We start from the raw sequence: 18,109 nt of genomic DNA on the forward strand, positions 1-18,109 counted from the left end.
TGGCGTTACTCCCATGAATTCTGCCATTCGATTCATCTGAGATGATATCTTTTGGAAAGTCTCCATGTTTTCTCTATTCGTAGTAGTAACATTTGCCATTAGTGGGCTTAAAACTGAAGTCAATTCTCTGGCCAAAACCCCTACCATATCATGGTTGCTTGCATCTATTTCTTGTCGAAATGCTGCTTGGTTATTTGTGGTAAAGTGAGGCATCTGGGCAGAGAAACCAGTGTTATGTGCACTTCGACCCACTGAACTAACATCTGGTGAAAATGTCGCATTGTTAGTTGGGGCATATATATGTCCTGCCCCTCGTACGCCTGTTCCATGTGGGTATGGCATTCCGTATGGATTATTTGGTCTCCATTCGAAAGCGGAGTTCGTGCCTTGACCAAATAAATTGTTTGCAGCATTTGTCGAGGCAAACAATACGTCCTCTGCGCTTGTGGATGAGGGTGCGGTTGTCGACACTGAAACTGGAACAGTCCCTGAGGGTGCTGTATTATTTTCAGGCATAGTTTGGGAATTATCTGCAGGTCTCGATCCATTTGGACCCGTTGCATCTCGTGCTTCTTGAGTAGAAGTCGAATTTGCCGCTCCTGATCCTGAACCTTGTGGGGGATCTTGATTACCCCCTGCACTGGCCGTAACGACCATTTTCCTGTTGTACCTTTGTTTGGGAATCGGTTGTGCACTGTTCTTTAATTTACCGTTCCTAAGGTTCATACAAGATCTTGATATTGTCTAGACAAAAATAAAGCAATTGATTAAAACAATCTGCTTGACACTGTCCCACTGGGCGTGCCAATTTGTTTACGGTGATTTCCGGTAAACAACCGCTAGTCTTCCAAACTATAATAAATATGATTTGGTTACTTGCAGGATCGACTAGATTGATCCTAGGATACATAGCCAAGAAGATTGTTATCAATGTTTGTTCGAACCATATTCATTATTTGTCTTCTTCAATAAGCGTTGTTCGATTAACAAAACAAATAGTCTTGACAATCACTTTGTTACATATAAATGTGACTTCAACGAAGTGACATGACATAAAAAATTAAATGGACAATTGAAACGTAAAGAATCTTAAATTGCAGAAATATAAAAGACTTTGAAAGTAAATAGCATGAAAGTAATTCGAAAGTAAATGACGTTAAAGTAAAGATGCAGAAACGTAAATGGCAAGAAGTAAACGAAATGCAGCAATTCTGAAAGATAAAAACAAAAAGATAATACACATGTATTAAAATGGTGGTGTCATACGTACATTTTCTCAGCGAACTCTTTCTCTTAACGCTTGATACTTGAGTAAATATGTGAGTGATTTGTACAAAATGAACACACAGAATCCTAACACTAAGACTCCTATTTATACTAATTTCGACCTTAACGGTCCTATACTAATCTGCTGCCACGTTTCTCATCAGAACTTCCAGCGAAGCCATCTGTTGTTGAACGGTTACGAAACCATCTTCGAATTTCAAATCTTCCCGCCTGAGTCCATCTTCGACGCGTGGCAGTGTATTAAACAAACACTACTAAAAAACACGCTAAGTAGTAATACTTGAATACATATTCTATGAATTTTGTCTAAGTCCCGAAGACATATGCTTTCATTAATCTTTCAGCGTTCACTTATCTTCATCGAACTTAGAAGTCTTTATTTTTCGAAGCATGACCATCAGTAGCCATTCTTTTACTTTTTAAGGGATGGCCATCAGTAACCATCTTTCCTTCGATTCTCAACTCCTTCGAAGGATAAACAACATAAAACGAAATCTTCAGCTAACACGGTTATGGTTTGTTTCACAGGTCTCCATGAAATAGGTGTACCACTATAAGCAAACAAATAACCTATTTGTGGTCTACTATTATGAGGATCTAACAAGTAACTTGTTTATGCCTAACCTTTTAATTCTAATTTGGATACATTGAAATAAAACAAACTCATGTCCATTGTACTCCTAAGATAACAAAGTATATGTTAAATTTTGTTCCAATGTGTTCATGTAGGTGAAGAATTATATCTTGATAATAGATTGATAGAAAATGATATATCATGGCATGTATAATTAGCAATATAGATAAATGCTTGAATTACACTGAGATATGATACTTTTGGACCAACTCATTTTTCATCCTCTTCTCAAGGTCTTAAAGGATCATTTGCACATCCAATGACCTAATATCATTGTGATAGACAACATATGAGATTTGTCTATATATAAATGTTTTAACACTTATGTTATATAACATACGAGATATGTCTATATAGAAACATTTAAACACTTTTTCTATATAACCTTCTTAGTCTACAAAAATTCCATTGTCTAAATTTTCACCTTGTAAGGACTTTGTATTTCCCAAGTCCTTCATCTTAAACAATTTCTTTAAACAATTTATAGCTTTTAGAAATTCTTCAGGAGTTCCAATATGTGAGATTTTGGATCGAACTCTAGTATGGCCGAAGGGTAGCTTCTTGGTTCGACAGGGTTAAGCATGAAGTCGAAGGTTGTTCACATGCTTGTGTCGAAGATGCTAGGGTTGTTAGCATGTTAAATTAGGTTTTAGTGTTTAAACCCTAATTTGTTAAGTTAGCTTGTTTATTAAGTTGACTTGTGTAATGGGCCTTGTGGAAAAAGCCCATTAGTTAGTATGTTAGGTTTTATTATAAATAGCATACTAGTCTCTCATCATTGCTAAGCTGCAAATCCTAATTTAGGGTGAGAGAGGTTATTTGTTATTCTTGTAAACTTGTAATCTTGTTTTAAGAGAAAGTAAAAGAATAACGGTTATAACCAATTATTGTGTTCTTCTTCTCCCCTATAATTCCCTATTATACTTTGTTATTGGTATCGTTTTTCACAACAAATTGGTGCGGTGAGCGTGGAGAAGATGCCGTCAACAAAGTATGAGATTGAAAAATTCACCGGAGTGAATGATTTCGGTCTGTGGCGCTTGAAGATGAAAGCCCTACTGGTTCAGCAGGGTTGTTTGGAAGCGTTGAAGGGAGAGGCAGCCATGAATGCTGCATTAACGGCAGCGGAGAAGACAACTATGATCGAGAAAGCACACAGCGCAATTTTGTTGAGCCTTGGTGATAAGGTTCTCCGACATGTATCAAAGGAGACGACAGCATCAGGGTTATGGGTGAAACTTGAAAGTTTGTATATGACCAAATCGCTGGTAAATCGACTCTACCTGAAGCAAGCTTTGTATTCATTCAAGATGATTGAAGACAAAGTATTGGCTGAGCAGTTGGATATGTTCAACAAGCTGATTCTTGATCTTGAAAATATTGATGTGAAGATCGATGATGAAGATCAAGCGCTGTTACTATTGTGTTCTTTGCCTAGATCACATGCTCACTTCAAAGAAACTCTCTTGTATGGAAGGGAGTCCCTGACGTTTGAAGAAGTTCAATCAGCCTTGTACTCTAAGGACTTGAATGAACGAAAGGAGCATAAACCTTCGACTGTTGGCGAAGGTTTGGCCGTTAAAGGAAAACTCTTACGAAAGGATGGTAAGTTCGACAAGAAGAAAGGCAAAAGCCAGTCGAAGTCTTACAGTGGCGAAGCATCTGGCATTCGATGCTACCTTTGTAAAAAGGAGGGTCACACAAGAAAGGTGTGCCCTGAACGCCTGAAATATCATGGAGGTAAGGATAATGGCAACGCTGCCATTGTTCAAGATGATTTCGAATCATCTGATGTTCTTGTGGTTTCAAGCAGTGACTCTAAGAGAGAGTGGATTATGGATTCAGGTTGCACTTGGCACATGACTCCAAACAAAGACTTGTTCGAGGAATTATGTGATCAAGATGGTGGATCAGTATTGCTGGGAAACAACAAGGCTTGCAAGATTGCAGGTATTGGATCTGTTAGATTCAAGCTCCATGATGAGTCAATAAGGTTGTTGACTGAAGTCAGGTATGTTCCTGATTTGAAGAGAAATCTGCTTTCTCTTGGTGAATTCGACAAGAAAGGATATGTTTTCCAAGGAGAGAAAAGTATCCTAAGAGTCATGAAGGGTTCGAAGGAAGTCTTGAGAGGCGTGAAGAAACAAGGCTTGTATACCCTTGAGGCTGAAGTTGTAAGTGGTTCGACAAATGTTGCATCCACGAAACCTTTGTCGAAAACTGAAATCTGGCACATGAGATTGGGCCATGTCAGTGAAAGGGGTCTGGTCGAATTAGGGAAACAAAATCTGCTTGGTGGAGACAAAGTCGAAAAGCTGAAGTTTTGTGAACCCTGTGTACTTGGAAAATCTTGCAGAGTGAAGTTCAACAAAGGCAAATCAAGAACACATGGATCCCTTGATTACATCCATGCTGATCTTTGGGGGCCTGCAAGGTGTGCATCACATTCTGGGGCAAGGTATTTCCTATCCATAGTAGATGATTATTCCAGAAAATTATGGGTATTCATCCAGAAGACTAAGGATGAAACGTTTGAGAATTTCAAAAGTTGGAAGACTCTGGTTGAAAATCAGACTGGCAGAAAGGTCAAGAGGTTGAGAACCGACAATGGCCTTGAATTTTGCAATGAGGCATTCGATAGTTTTTGTGCTACCTCTGGTATTGCAAGGCATAGAACTACTGCAAGTACTCCACAACAAAATGGTTTGGCTGAAAGGTTTAATCGAACTATTTTGGAGAGAGTTAGATGTATGTTGACTAGTGCGGGGTTAAAGAAGGTGTTCTGGGCTGAGGCTGTTGCGACAGCAACATATCTGATAAACAGATGTCCTTCGACAGCGTTAGATATGAAGACACCTGAAGAAGTTTGGTCGGGACATCCACCAGATCTCGACAAACTGAGAGTATTTGGCTGCATAGCCTATGCTCACATTAGGCAAGACAAGGTCGAACCTAGAGCTCTGAAATGCATGTTCATGGGATACCCAGAAGGAGTCAAAGCTTATAGGCTATGGTGCCTAGAGCCAGGTCATAGGAGGTGTATCACCAGTCGAGATGTTGTTTTCAATGAAGCTGAAATGGCTTTTAAGAAAACTGATGATGTTGGTCGAAGTACAGAAACATCTGACGAAGAGCTGGAACAGGTAGAGATTCCTGTTGAGGTGGAGCATGTTGATGCTGAATTGCATGTCCCTGATGAAGTCGAAGAAGAAGCAGAAGATGCTGAGGAAGTTGAGGAAACTGACGATGACTACCTATTGTCGAGAGATAGGTCGAGAAGAGTCATCAAACCACCTCAGAGACTTGGGTATGCAGATCTTATAGCTTATGCATTAATCTCTGCCAGTGAGGTTCTTGATGATGAACCTAGAGATTATAAGGAAGTTATGAGGAGTCAAAATAAGACTGAATGGCTGAAGGCCATGGATGATGAGATGAAATATCTTCATGATAATCACACTTGGGAACTGATCAAGAAACCTGCTGGGGCAAGGTTAGTCAGTTGTAAATGGATTTTCAAAGTTAAGGAAGGAATTGAAGGAGTGACGTCGAAAAGATATAAGGCAAGGTTAGTCGCAAGGGGTTTCACTCAGAAAGAAGGTGTCGACTTCAATGATGTGTTTTCTCCTGTTGTGAAACATAGGTCCATTCGAATGCTGCTTGCCATGGTGGCACAGTTCGATCTTGAACTGGAACAGATGGATGTGAAAACTGCGTTCTTGTATGGTGATCTAGATGAAACGATCCTGATGAGGCAACCTGAAGGGTATGTCGAAAAGGGGAAGGATGATTATGTGTGTAAGTTAAAGAGATCCTTGTATGGGCTGAAACAATCTTCTCGACAGTGGAATAGGAGATTCGACAAGTTCATGGCACGCATAAGTTTCATTAGAAGTCAGTTCGACCACTGTGTTTACTTCAGATTTCGACCTGGTAATTCATTTGTTATTTTGTTGCTTTATGTGGATGATATTCTCATAGCAAGCAACAGTGTCGAAGATGTGATGAGGGTGAAGGCTGAACTCAATAAGGAGTTCGATATGAAGGATCTGGGAGCTGCTTCCAGGATTCTTGGAATTGACATTCGAAGAGATAGAAAGAAGTCGAAGTTATGTCTATCTCAAGAGGCATATCTACGGAAGATTCTTGAAAAGTTTGGTATGTCGAATTCGAAGCCAGTTGTGACTCCAACAAACCCTCAATTCAAGCTGAGTATTGATCAGTGTCCCAGTACTGATGTGGAAAGAGCCTATATGAATAACATCCCATATGCTAATATAGTTGGTTCTTTGATGTATGCTATGGTTTGTACTAGACCCGACATAGCATACGCAGTAAGTCTTGTAAGCAGGTACATGGCGAATCCTGGAAAGGCTCACTGGCAAGCATTGAAGTGGATTTTAAGGTACATAAATGGGTCTCTGAATAGAGTCCTAATTTATGGTGGAGCCTTGGGTGAAGATGGTAAAGCAGTAATCGAAGGATATGTCGACTCTGATTATGCAGGTTGTATGGATTCCAGGAAATCTATTTCTGGATATGTTTTCACTATGTTTGGCACAGCAATTAGTTGGAAAGCAACACTTCAGAAGGTTGTTGCTCTATCAACCACTGAAGCGGAGTACATTGCATTAACTGAAGCTGTGAAAGAAGCATTGTGGCTTGAAGGTTTTGCGAAGGAGCTGAAACTTCAAGGTCGAGGTATCACTGTTAAATGTGATAGTCAAAGTGCAATACACCTGTCGAAGAATTCAGCCTATCATGAGCGCACTAAGCACATTGATGTGAGGCTGCATTCCGTCAGAGGAGTAATCGAGCGTGGAGAAGTCCAAGTGCTGAAGGTTTCGACTGAAGACAATGCTGCTGATATGATCACCAAGACATTGTCGAGTTGCAAGTTTTTCCACTGTATGCAGTTGATAAAGCTGCATGAAGAAAGCTAGTTTGTTCCCTTGATGTTGTAGAGTTAGATCCAAGGTGGAGATTTGTGAGATTTTGGATCGAACTCTAGTATGGCCGAAGGGTAGCTTCTTGGTTCGACAGGGTTAAGCATGAAGTCGAAGGTTGTTCACATGCTTGTGTCGAAGATGCTAGAGTTGTTAGCATGTTAAATTAGGTTTTAGTGTTTAAACCCTAATTTGTTAAGTTAGCTTGTTTATTAAGTTGACTTGTGTAATGGGCCTTGTGGAAAAAGCCCATTAGTTAGTATGTTAGGTTTTATTATAAATAGCATACTAGTCTCTCATCATTGCTAAGCTGCAAATCCTAATTTAGGGTGAGAGAGGTTATTTGTTATTCTTGTAAACTTGTAATCTTGTTTTAAGAGAAAGTAAAAGAATAACGGTTATAACCAATTATTGTGTTCTTCTTCTCCCCTATAATTCCCTATTATACTTTGTTATTGGTATCGTTTTTCACAACACAATAATATTTATATCATCAACATGGATATATATTATAGCAAATTCCTTTTCATATATTTTAATAAAAATTCAAGGACAAATGGAGTTGTTTTTATATCCCTCTCTTAGCAAATATTTACTGAAACAATTATACCACATGCGTCCACATGGTTTTAGCTCATAGAGAGACTTGTTTAATTGTATTGACTAGCTTTCTCGAGTTCAAAATTATGTGCCTCTGGTATATTAAACCCTTAAGATAATTTCATGTAAATGTTCTTATTAAGTGAACCATACAAATAAGTTATTACAACATCTATCATGTTCAAATTAAGCCCTTTATGTTCTACAAGATTAAATAACGAAAATTAATTGAATATTGAATACACTACCGGTGAATATATTTCACAAATTCAATCTTAGGCCTTTGTAAAAATTATTGAGCAATAAATTAGGCTTTATATCTCACAATTTCACCATTCTTATTTTTCTTTTTTGCAAAAACGCATTTATATCCAATTGGTTTCATACCTTGAAGTGTATGAACTAAAGGTCCAAAGCGAGTTGCTTCTAAAGTGAGTTTAATTTTCTTCAATTGGATGTATTCATTTTGGTCAATTTTCACTTTGTCTACAATCTTTGATAGAGTTTGATTCATGATTATCGTTATCATTTATCATCTTTTGTTCTATATTATATACAAATATATTGTTCATATTGACTTTATTTTAGTTCCATCACATTCTGTTCATGACATTATTTATCGAGATCTCTTTATTTTCAAATATTTCAGGTACTTGATTAGTTCTTCTGGAACTTAAAAATAAATTATGTCAGAGTACTCTTAGAGTTTTCATATCTTCACTTGAGTCATCTTTAATTTATCTCCTTTTCTTATAGAGAACTTTTAATATTGGAATCAACTTTCCTACCACGCTTCATGCTTGATTTCAACTCATTTGTAATATTAGATTGTCCAATGGGAGAATCTACTTTGATTGGAGTATTGGCTGTTGATAATTAATTTTATAAACTTTGCAAATGAGAAATATATTGAACTTCTGGTTCATATACATTTATACGAGGATCAAGATAATAATTTATTTTAAATTGTTCATTTGAAATTCTCATTTACTCCTCTTCCGCTTGATCTCTTCCTCTAATTTTAGAAATATTAATTTCTCAATTAATAATCAGCCTACCAGACTGCAATCAAGTATTTAATTATTTTCTCAAATTATATCTCGAAAATGGGATTCATAACAAATATATTTTTCCAATATTCTTTCAAAACTTGTCTTAATTGATTATATTGGAGTAATTGAAAATAAACAACACATCCAAAAAATCACTTAAATGAGAAGTATCAAATTATTAACCTGAAATAAATTATACAATAAGGGAGGAGAAACGTATACTGATATTTTGGTATAATGCGAAAAAATATCTTAATGTTCATGCCTTATGTGTTTCTAATATCTAATTTAGAATTTATGATCTCGGAAGTATTAGTCATACAATTAATGTTAGACGTCTAAAGAATGGATCATCAAGTCCATTTATTTATGAACATATGTTATAAGATGTTCAATATCAATTTTAATATATGTGACACTTTAAGAAAGTGCTGAAAATTTCCAAAAATGAGATCTTAGTCAAAGAAGACAATTTTATAAACTTCTGGTTGTGAGTAGAGGATAAAAATTTACATGAAATTTTAGTTGATGCAAACAATTGAAGTCATGAAAAACTCAATTTCTGATATTTTTAATTTCCTTTAGAAACACACAGTGTATTGGATTGAAGAAACTTTTGATTCTTAAATACTAAGTTCTGCATCATATTATTATATTCGAGATGATCCAATCGATTTTGCCAACGATAAACTAAAATTGGATATATAAAGTCATGCTTTATATAATACATAAATTTTAGTTATTCTAAATTGTTTGAATCAATGGTGCACAAATTTAATTTGATTTGTGTATTAATGCAATATAAATTCAAATTCATTAATAATTTTGATTTTAAAAATCACATTAGTGTATCAATAATCCATCATATTACTCCTAGTTAAATGATCATATTTTACATAATCTAAATGTCTAGTTCATTAGAAAATTAATATTGTTTCTTCTTTTATTTTATTTTCTGTGATAAAAAATTCATTAGAAACTTTTTAAAAATTATACAATCACTATTCATAAAAAATTATCAAAAAGTCCATGCTATATAATATCTTTTAAATTTATTTTCATCTTGCACCTTTAGGAATTTTTTATTTTTATATCTTTTTATATAGTTCTTCAAGAACTATATCACAAATGATCTCATAAATCAAAATTAAAATATAATGATTTATGCAATACTATGAATTCTTCAAGAATTCATCAAAAATAGATAAACTTTAAACATATAATTGAATCACAATAAAAGTATAATTATTGATAGATGAATCCTTCAGGGATATATGCAATTCTTTCTAAATGTTTTAATATTGATTTCTTTATAATTTTACACGAACTATGTCATACATGCATTTCATGATAAAATATATTATTCATTGGAAATATTTTAAAATACTCATGTAAACCAATGCATGATATAAATGCTTAGTTCTTCAGGAACTCAATAACATTTTTTTTGAAGTTCTTCATGAACTCAAAAACAAATTTTTCTTCAGGAACTTAATCATAAGTTTTTATTGTAGTTCTTCGGGATCTCAATCACAAATCCTTTTATGAAGTTCTATAAGAACTCAATCACAAATATTTTTATGTAGTTATGTAGAAACTCAATTACAAATCTTTTTATTAGTAAAAATAATAATATTTATAATCCTTTAGAGATGTTTGATAAGTTCTTCATGAACTATATAACAAACTCATTACTATCGTTTAGAGATACTTAATAAGTTTTTCTGGAACTATAAAACAAACTAAAAATATTCTTCAGGGATACTTTATATGTTCTTTAAAACTATATAAGAAATTCATTAGTTTTCTATCCTTCAAGTGACTTCATATATTCTTCAAGAATAATATAAACTTAGCATTTTTCTATCTACAAGGATACTTGATAATTTAATAATATATAATATAATATCAAAATTCAAAACGTTTAAGATTAAAAAAAACCTAAAAGAAAGCACCAATACAACTTATAATAGTTAGAACTTCAATTTTTTCCTTTTAAGATTTTGTAGAGTTTTGTGCTGATAACGTATTAGAAACTAAACAACATAATAGAAGAAAGAAAGGGAAGAGTGGAGTGTATTGTATTATTCTATTATTCAATGTATATTTCAAAATCAAGATGAGTCCTATTTATAGGACATATATAATGAATATAAAATCAATATGGAATCCGCTTATTTATGGACATCCATAATCATGTCATTTGTAACAATATATTTAATTTATATTATATAGTGAAATTCTGTTGTGACAGATCCAAATGTCGAGAAAGATGTCAAGACATCCGGTCTGTCAAGGAAGACTACAATAAGATACAGACACAAAATTATGCAGTACTGAAACATAAAGAACACAAGTAATTGTTTACCCAATTCGGAGGAACTTCTCTTACATCTGGGGTGTCATACCCTAATTTTTGACCCCCCTGAGATGACATATCTTCAGGATTTTTCATCAGGTCAAGACAAGTACCCAGAGCAGTCATTTCTCCATCTAGTACCTAATCAAGGATGCTCAAAGACAAGAAAGCTCAGGCAAAGGATCAATCAATACAAAGATTAGTCTCTAATACAATCATGGAGCTCAAAAACTTCACTTTTCTCATCTATGATTGATTAGACATCCAGTCATATGAGTACAGGTATACTCAGGTCACCAGACTAGGGTTTTGAGCCTATCAAGGACTAAACTCAGGGATCACATTTGGGAAACCCTAAGAAACCTCAGAGGGTCATTCAAAGACATCAATCATCTTCAAATAACTCATATTACAAGGTCTACTGAACATCACACTCCAATTCAAAGTCTACAGTCATTACTTTCACATGGTCGACAAATTAGGGTTTTGACCTAATTCACCAAGATAGTTGACTTCTGATCAGGGCATGAATCCAAAACTCAAGACATGATTCAAGGATCTCTACTACCTCCATATAATCCATTTATATCATCCATTTGGGGAGAAGATCTTATTTCTACACAAAAGCCCAAAAATTCACTTTGTCAGGAAAAAGTCGACTGTGAAGGATCATCATTGACTTTTAAGGTTTTTGGTCAAAAAATGACTTTCAAAGATCAATATCATCAATATATGGATGTCAAAGTCATTTGGCCAAAGAAATTCAAAGAAATTCATCAAGGAGCGAAAAGTCGGGAATTAGGGTTTTTGAAGGCATGGTGAGATCTCAAAATTTCACCTACACAACTCAAAAAACTTCCAACATGAAAGTTGTAGATCTTGCCAAATAAAACAACATCTTACAAGGGAACTTTTTTCAAAAGATCAACCATTTATGAAGTTTTGGAGATTTTGAAGTTTAGGTCATAAACACTTAGAAATTTTTCTAAGTGTTTTAACCTAGTTTTCTTCCAACTTTGGCCTCATTTTTCACAAATTTCCCAAAGGATTCTGAAGAAGACATAAACTAATGATTTGAAGTAGATGTTTAGGGCTTTCCAAATTGTGTTCAACCTTCTCAAAATTCAATTTGAGCTAAGAGTTATGCTTGTTCAAAGTTGGCCTCATGAAGTAAAATTATAGGTCATGGACACTTTTGGACTTTGCAAATTTTGTGCAAATAACCTCTCTTATGGATGCTACACGACCCATAACACATCTGAAACCATGCCATGCATTCATTTTCACCATGCCATAAGAATTGAAGAAGATTCTAAAAACAAGAACATGTGATTATGTAATGATTACATTTGTGAATTTATGGCAAATTGATGAATCACCCAAGGAATCTTCCCACCAACCAATTAGAGCTCATTTCTGGCTCAGAATTGTCCCCTAAGATCAAGCAAAATCGAGGGCTAGGGGATTGATCAAAAGGAATCAAAATTCTCATCATTGCATAAGAGATATTTGCAAAAATTCCTTCATGGCTAAGAAAGCAAATCAACTTCACTAAGGAAGCTCACTCTCTCACTCAGTACTGAGACATTTGCCTATAAATAGGAGAGCACAATTCAGTAGAAAAACACACCAAAGCAACCATATTACTTGCTTTCTCTTTCTCTTCTCTTGTTCATTGTTTTTCAAAGTTCTTTGGCAAGAAGAATCGATTTCTTCAAACCAGAGCTTATCTTTGGGAAGTGAGCATTCTAACATCTCAAGGGAGGTCATTTGAGGTGATCCAAGCACCTGGATCACTTCTGTAGGTGGAGGAACACCATTGTTGCTCTCACTTTGGAGCACTTGCAGTTGGAGGTCCATGGAGTGATTCAGGAGGTTTCAAGCCAAGCCAATCATTCAGACACACTCCTCAGGTCATAGTGAAGCTAACCAGATGGCTGCAGCTCATCTGTAACTCGAGAATCAACACCCTCCATGTTCACTTGAAGCTCAAATCGAGGGAGGTCCATAGAACAATTCAGAAGGATTCAGGCTACAATAAGCATCCAGTTAGCATCATTGAGTCTCAGGGAAGCTATTAAGATCATTCATTCAAGCCCAGGTGCCCTCAATCATCCTCACGACCTCCATTTTCAGAGGTAAGTTTCTGAACTTCACCTCTCTAATTTAAGTACTCTTTGTGAAATAGCTCGATTCTATCTTGTTCAGCATCATCAGAGGATTGAAAACCCTCTATCATCATTCATTTATCTTTCAGTATAGTCATTTAATTTGATTTTGAAATTTTAGGGTTCTTCACGATTTCTGGTAAATTAGTTAGATGTAGTTAATATTAATTCATGTTAGTTACATATTTAGAATCGTGAGTGAATTTAGAGCAAGTTTCATGTTTACATCGTGGCAAATGGTTGAGAAACGAGTGAGTTCAGAAATTCAAATTCATGGAACTTGAGGTTGAAGATGAAGATGGTGAAGCGCGCCATTTTTGAATCCTCAGGGTAGAGTTTATTTTATTTTGAGTGATAGTTGTTTTATTAACGAATGAACAACTTGCCCCAGTGGCCACACATGCGCTCTTAGTCTCCTCATGCCCAAAGTCTGGGGTTCGAATCCCCCTCGCCCCAGACTTTTTGTTTCTTTTATTTTTCAATGATTTACTAGTTGTCTTGAAACATAACCAAATGGATGCAAGTTACTATCACCACACGCGCGTTGGCCCAGTGGTGTTTGTTTTGTGTGTGTGACTTAGAGGGCGTGAGTTCAAGCCTTGGTGAAGACATTTCTATATTTTTTACCACTTTTCACACTTATTTTCTTCACAACTTCACATAAATATTTAACCTATCAAATTAAATCATTTTCACTTCATTTTTCACACACTTGTTATTTAATATACCTATTTTATGTATAATCAAAAAAATCATAAAAATATTATTTAATTCATATATTTTTATTAGGTATAAAATAGTATGTTTTAAGTGTTTTATTAAATACTTTAAATATATGTTTCCATTTTGTTTTAACCTAATTATTTGTGTGAATAATTTTATGATAAAACCCTAATTGTTTAGGTCTTAATTAAGTGAAAATCTTTATTTTTACTTTAATTAAGTTGACTTTTGTCAAATCTCAAAAACTGTTTTCAATCTCTGATAAAATCAAATGATTAGGGTTTTCAAACAACAAAACCTTGTATCATTTCAAATCATTTTCAACTGCTTTTATAACCAGTACTGTAAAGTACTGGGCCTCTAATAGAGTGTAAGTCCCAAACACCTTCTCTTCTTAGCTTGTTTTCAAAACTGTATTTTCAAAATCTTCTTTCTGTTTTCAAAACATTCTTCTGGTATTTGAAGGGCATTATTCCCGGTGAAACTCTTCAGATACCTATGTGACCTTTGTCCATCCTCACTTCTTCTGTTTTCAAAAACCATTAACTGTTTATCATATACATTCAACTGTTATCAACAAAAACAACAAAAATTACTGTTGAGGCTCTGTACATACTTCTTCAATGGCCTCCACTCCATCCAGGTTAGGCTTTACAAGCTTTCAATTTACAGTCTTTATTTAAATTACTGTCAAATATAAACTGTGTATATATATATATTAGTTTAGAACTACGTTTGAGTATAAACCTTAGGACAGTTAAACTATATATATATTATAGGAATATGACCTAGGATTGAGAATGTCTTCCCGGTGAAGGCTCTTTCCTAATTAGAGATCTGTAGTTCAAACCCCCAAGATGAATTATTCCCGGTGAAACATCTTGGCAAAAACCTTAGAATCCAAATAAATAGGACACATCCACCCAAAGAGGAATTATTCCCGGTGAAACCTCTTACCCATTTGCTTAGAGCCAAAATAAGTTCAAAACTACATAGCTTTCTCTTGTGCTATAACAAGGACCCTCGATTAGCCTCCTCTTGGGCTTTGTACAAGGACCCACAGGCTTCTTAAAAGCATTTCCAGCTTCCTCTTGAGCTTGTATACAAGGACCCATCAGGTTTCTTATAAACATAGGAACAGGTCTTTAGTCACCTTTTAGCCTACCCTGGTGAGTTTCTTCCAATTTAAACCAGACCTTAAACAAGCTAAGTTTGTCTCAATTTTGCATTGAGTACATTTTTGGAATGAGAGACATGGACAGTCTCTGTCACCCTTATCTTCATCAATCCTCCTTAGTAGAGTCTAGGATCTATGTTTTGGTCATCCTCAGCATTGAGTCAGCCTTCATCTTGGGCTTTAAACAAGAAGTCTCACTAGATAATCTTTCTGCCATTCACTTTTCAATCATTAAAACCCCTGGAAAGGGTTAGCCTCCAACATCTGTCTAAAAAATGTCAAAACCCCTGGAAAGGGTTAGCCTCCAAAATTAATTAATAAGTAATTTCATTCTCTTAGGAGATAATTTCCCCAAAAGAGTCAGAACCCCTGGAAAGGGTCAGCCTCCAAAAACATGATAAAAGTCAGTCTTTTAACAGACAAATTCACCAGCTGAGTCAAAATCCCTGGAAAGGGTTAGCTTCCAAAGAAAAACAGTCTTTTAATAAATAAAACCTCTTCAGTAGAGTCAAAACCAACAAAAACAGTTAGCCTCAACCTTGGGCTTCATACAAGGCACCCAAACAATAAAACTCCCCTGTCAAGAGTCAGCCTCAACCTTGGGCATTGTACAAGGCAGATAATAGAGTCTCCCCAGTGAGTTTTTCATCACTCAGTAGCCACAACCTTGGGCTTTGTACAAGGCAGATAAACCATATTTTCATGTATCAAAGATTTCTAACACTTAGGATCTTTCCCATATAGTCGTCCATACTTAATTCATTTAAGAGTCCGCCACAACCTTGGGCCTTGTACAAGGCAGAAAATAATGTTTTCCCTAACTAGAGTCATAGTATAAAAAACCCAATTTTCTCAGCAGTCAGCCACAACCTTGGGCTTTGTACAAGGCACATAAAATAAAGTCATTCATTCAATTATCCTCAACAGTTAGCCACAACCTTGGGCTTTGTACAAGGCACACAAATAGAGTCTCCCTAAGTAGAGTCGGCCTCAATTCTGGGCTTTGTACAGAACACAAAAATACCCTGTAATTAATCCCCAGTGGAGTCATCTCCCAGAGTCAATAATATTAATTAATCAATCAAAAAGCCTCAAGCTTGGGCCTCATACAAGCCAGCTAAAGTCAAATCTTTTATACAGTAGATAGACATAGCTTATCTCTATAGAGAGATATTTTTACTACTCTACCACATTCAAACAAACAAACATTTCAATTTCAATTTTAATCAAGTCTCCCATTTAGGATTTTGAAAGGCATGAGCTGGCAGTAAAACCCAGACATGTGGTAACTTTCCCTAATTTGGATGAGCATCTTTCTTTCATTTAAGAGGCATTTGACTGGTATACTTGCACATACACAAGTAAGGTCCCCCTCTTGAATGAAATGAATTCAGTTATTCTGTCACTCCTTTAAATGTTTGTGGTAGAATAGTACAAATACCTCTCTGTAGAGATAATTTCATGTCTCTTTACTGTAAACAGAGATTTAATTCCAAGCTTCAACCTTGAGCTTCAAGCAAGGCACCAAAAATAATTAATTTCCCTAGTTAGTTCCCCGAACTACATTAAGCTCTGACTTCCACTAGGGATATGTAGGCATGAGGTTCACAAGGAATCTCAGCGAGCTAATAAAATACCAAAAATAGTCAGTTTGTCTGTCTGTCTGTCTTTTAAAATCAATTCAATTCTCTCTCCTAATACAAAGGAGAAACTTTCCCAATCATTAGCAATAAACACAAACACAATGACACAGAGAAGGTTCCTGTAGAGTACTACAGATATGTAGGGTGTTTAAACACTTCCCTATGTATAACCGACCTCCCGGACTCCAGAATTTCTAGTCTAGGTGTAAATCCCCACACTTAGCAAACTCCTAGGGTTTAGTTGAGATCTTTTTTCCCCTTTCCTACTCGTAGGACAAATAAGAAAGTTCGTGTGATATCGTAGGAAGAACTGAAATAAAATTCATCCCACCACGGGCGCATTCTCCTTCCAAATTTCGCGTGAAGGGTTTAGCGTGCCGTCCTCCCAAGTGAAACGGGGAGGTAAAAGAAAACGACCACCACAGAAAAATGGCGACTCTGCTGGGGATATAAGTGTTAAAAACCTTGGTTTTTCATCCAAACCAATGGTTGACCTGTTGCTGGTCCAGCCCCAATGAGGAATTAGGGATGCCAAATTCCCCCTCAAACAAGAGAGGTCCTGCCTAACCTCTGTGTCATATCATGTGTTTGTTGCATATATATTTGTTTATTTTGTTTATTCTGTATCGGGAAAGGGCTTGATTCCCCCTTGTGGTGAGAAATCCTATACCCGGATTTGAGTGCAACATAAGATAGGATGGAGGATGTCTTCCCGGTGAAGGCCCTCTAATCTTGGTTTCCAAGTCTACTCTTGGGATTTGCCTGGCTGGTTGTGATTAACTGCGCCACTGCATTCCGAGACTGATTTGTACCAGGAGGACCTAGAAACACATTAACCCCACTTAAAGCCTTTTTTAGGACGTAGAGCGGTGATTACGGAAGTAATTGTCACGCAGATACTACACTCAGAGAAAACTCTCTTATAGATACCAGTCAACGTATCTTTAAGGTTGAGCAAAAACTCTGAGACCCTTAGAACCCGTTCTACAGGTACAAAAATCATTAACCTTAGTTTACCATTGGGGCGGGAGACTGCGTTTTGACTTCATGACCACTATACCCTTCAACGCCATGTTTGTTTAAAACTCTTGTGTGTGCATTCATGCATTCATGCATCATTCATTAATAAACAACTAAAAAACAAAAAGAGTCTTTTTCGAGTCGTTTTTCAAGGAAACTAAATAACGAACGTTTTGAACTTCATAGAAAGAGAGAAACGGAGAAAGGACTTAAGGATCTATATTATGGATTACGGAAGAAAGAGAGCTAGGAAATACACCTTCAAGATTCCCCAGGTCGAGGAACTGGGAAAGCTCGGAAAACTGGTGGTCGACCCCCAGGCTTTCAAGGAGAAGTATGGAAAACTTCTGCCTTTGCTCAATACCAACATGGTGGATGGGATCCTTCCCACCTTGGTACAGTTTTACGATCCAACGTATCACTGCTTCACCTTTCCAGATTACCAGCTCATGCCTACGTTAGAGGAGTACTCTCGTCTGATTGGAATACCCGTGTACGCG

General features: G+C 36.0%; 1 protein-coding gene across 1 annotated transcript in view; it reads left to right on the top strand.

Moving 5' to 3' along the window:
• Positions 1-5,619: 5,619 nt before the first annotated feature.
• The window catches only part of LOC131657627 (uncharacterized), a 23,479-nt gene continuing 10,989 nt past the window's right edge, over positions 5,620-18,109 (top strand). Inside the window, exon 1 of the mRNA XM_058927005.1 lies at positions 5,620-6,705. Coding sequence (XP_058782988.1) covers positions 5,620-6,705 — 1,086 coding nt within the window. The remainder of the gene's footprint in view (positions 6,706-18,109) is intronic.

The sequence above is a fragment of the Vicia villosa genome, linkage group LG1 (assembly GCF_029867415.1).
Source record: "Vicia villosa cultivar HV-30 ecotype Madison, WI linkage group LG1, Vvil1.0, whole genome shotgun sequence".
Lineage (NCBI taxonomy): Eukaryota > Viridiplantae > Streptophyta > Magnoliopsida > Fabales > Fabaceae > Vicia > Vicia villosa.